At 41.8% G+C, this 2,368-nt stretch overlaps 1 protein-coding gene across 1 annotated transcript in view; it reads left to right on the top strand.

Annotated features, from left to right (window-relative positions):
* The window catches only part of PTHLH (parathyroid hormone like hormone), an 8,592-nt gene extending 7,672 nt beyond the window's left edge, over nucleotides 1-920 (top strand). The window contains exon 5 of the mRNA XM_018576451.1: nucleotides 830-920. Within this exon, the coding sequence (XP_018431953.1) occupies nucleotides 830-839 (10 nt within the window). The 3' untranslated portion in view covers nucleotides 840-920. The remainder of the gene's footprint in view (nucleotides 1-829) is intronic.
* The last annotated feature ends 1,448 nt before the right edge of the window (nucleotides 921-2,368 follow it).

Here is a 2,368-nt window from a genome sequence, read left to right as displayed (position 1 = left end):
TCTCTCCCCCCCCCCCCCCCGACTTCAGACTGTACCGGAGTTTCTTATGCATTTTACCAGAGGGAAGCACTCAGATGACATAGGTCGTCCCAAAGCAAGTCATACCATTTTTATTTTTTTTTTGCTGCTTTTTTTTACATATTCCACCCGGCAACACAGAAATGTGATTTTCCGGTCATGGCAGTTCCATTGACGGAAAAAGTGGAACTTTGGCACAGCCCAGTTTCCCAAGCCTGCCGCCATGAAGCCTAGAACCACATCTGACTTTTACCCACTGTAGGGAGGTTTTATGGAATTAGCTATCGCTGACCCCTTCTTCTGGAAACACTAATTTCCAGGCTCTTGTGGTCATCCCCTGGGTTCAATATTTTCTAAGCTGTGATTTTTTTCTAGTGACCGCAGTTTAGGTGATGGAAGGCATGGAACTCTGGCATGGCTGCTCCCAAAAATGCCAACATAAAACTGAAACAACCGAAATCAGAACTCTGTAGGAAGGCTTCATAGATGCTTCCATTTCTAAAAATACTAGCTCACTGGCTGTCATGGTCATCCAATGGCTTCAGTACTTTCTTAGTCACTAACTGGAGACAAGTAAAAGTTCTGACTAACCAATAAGCTTGGTCCGAGTTCTTGGCTCAAAATTACAGGCAACAAACACTTTCAGCAGTGGGAGTCTGGGTAAAGGCGCCTTGTAAATCCTTCCCATGTTTTGCGCCACTGGAGAAGGGGCTGGACCAATCAGGGAACAGTTTTATGATGTCATTAATTTATGTTTTATGAATGAATGGCTCTGATACTTAAACTAAACCGGCTTTCCTTCTGTCCACAGGACGCAATGAGAATTCAACTGGAGCTTCCATATCCGTTGGAGCAAGAGAAAATTAAAAAAAAAAAAACAAGAGAAAACAGTAAAAAAAGAAGAGCGGGGAGTGCAGCGGAGATCTTTGAACTTGGACTTACAAGATGTATTTATTTCCTGTAAATAAAAACCAGAGACTGACCCGAACCCCCAAATGCGCTGTCTTCCCCCCGCCGTTTGTAATACTGCACAGCCGCCCCCCCTGCGGCCCCTCCCTTCCCCTTATTTATTGGTTGGATTATATATTTATTGTGTTTTTTTTTATTATTATTATTATTCCTTGTGCTGCTGGCGTCCCGTTTCATGTTGCACTTTAATGTCTAGAACGCGCCAAGAATTTTTGTTATTTTTTTTATTTTATTTTTTGATATTGAATTGAATATTATTATTTTTTTTCTCTTTTGTGCATGTATAAGATGTGGCAACTGGTGGAATTTGTACAGAATGTGTAATAAATTCAGTGTCCAAAGTAAGCAAAGCGCTGTCTGGTTCTGAATCCCCCCCACCCTTCCCTTTACTTCCCCCCCAGGGTGATGAGGGCCAAATTTACAACCCACATACTCATAAACATTTGGTATTAAAGGAAAATTTGTCTCTATTTATAGAGCCATTTACATTTTTTTTTTTACTTTAAAGAAGCAGCGGAAAAACTGCGAACCTCCACGGAGGCATCCTATAAAGACCTACAGATTCAGCCTATTCTGTTTTTCATTTCTTTAAATATTTAGTCACTTCAGTGGGGTATTCTTTGTAAAGGAAAGATAAAAAAAGATTGTTACATGTAAAGTCCATATTTGCACAAAGTGAATTAGGCGCTTGCCAATCACATCTGCATGCCGTACTTTCTTTAGTCCGGTGATTGCGCTTAGCTTTTTCTCTTAGTTCTATAGACAGATCGCTATTAATAGAATTTCACTAATAGTGGAAGTGTCATTAAAGCACTTTCATATATAAACTAACGACAGTTCATTGCATGCTGAGCACTAATCCGACATCCAGACATAACATTAATAAAACACATTTTTTTGCAGTCATTCTAGTAGTCACGTGACTTCTCTGGCTCTCTTTTCTAGTGCAGCGGTAGTGGGGAACATGTACACTAGGGCATGTGTGGGCAAACTCCGGCCCTCCAGCTGTTGTGGAACTACAACTCCCATTAAGCATTGCAAGACTCTCACAGCCACAGGCAAGACTCCGAGGGACAGAGGCACGATAAGCTTTGTAGTTTCAGCATAGCTGGAGGCTCGGAGTTTGCCCACTCCTGTACTAGTGGGTTATCTCCTCTATCAGTCCTACAGGCTGGAAACACCTGTACATCCATGCGCCCATGCTGCAAGAAAAAGGGGGACGCTACTGCTAGAATGTTAGAAGTGATCCTACATCTTTACTGGTAGGGATGAGGGAGAGGGAGATTTTTCATGTCCCTAAAATTGTGGTGAAAATCCAATAGGAATTTCGATAGGAGTCGATTGAAAAAGCAAAAATATGTTAATTCTGAAACGGGGGGGG

The sequence above is a fragment of the Nanorana parkeri genome, unplaced genomic scaffold (genome assembly GCF_000935625.1).
Source record: "Nanorana parkeri isolate BGI_ZX_2015 unplaced genomic scaffold, ASM93562v1 scaffold67, whole genome shotgun sequence".
In the NCBI taxonomy this organism is placed as follows: Eukaryota; Metazoa; Chordata; class Amphibia; order Anura; family Dicroglossidae; genus Nanorana; species Nanorana parkeri.
The sequence above is the reverse complement of the archived record's forward strand: the minus strand, read 5'-3'. Positions and strand labels throughout refer to the sequence as shown.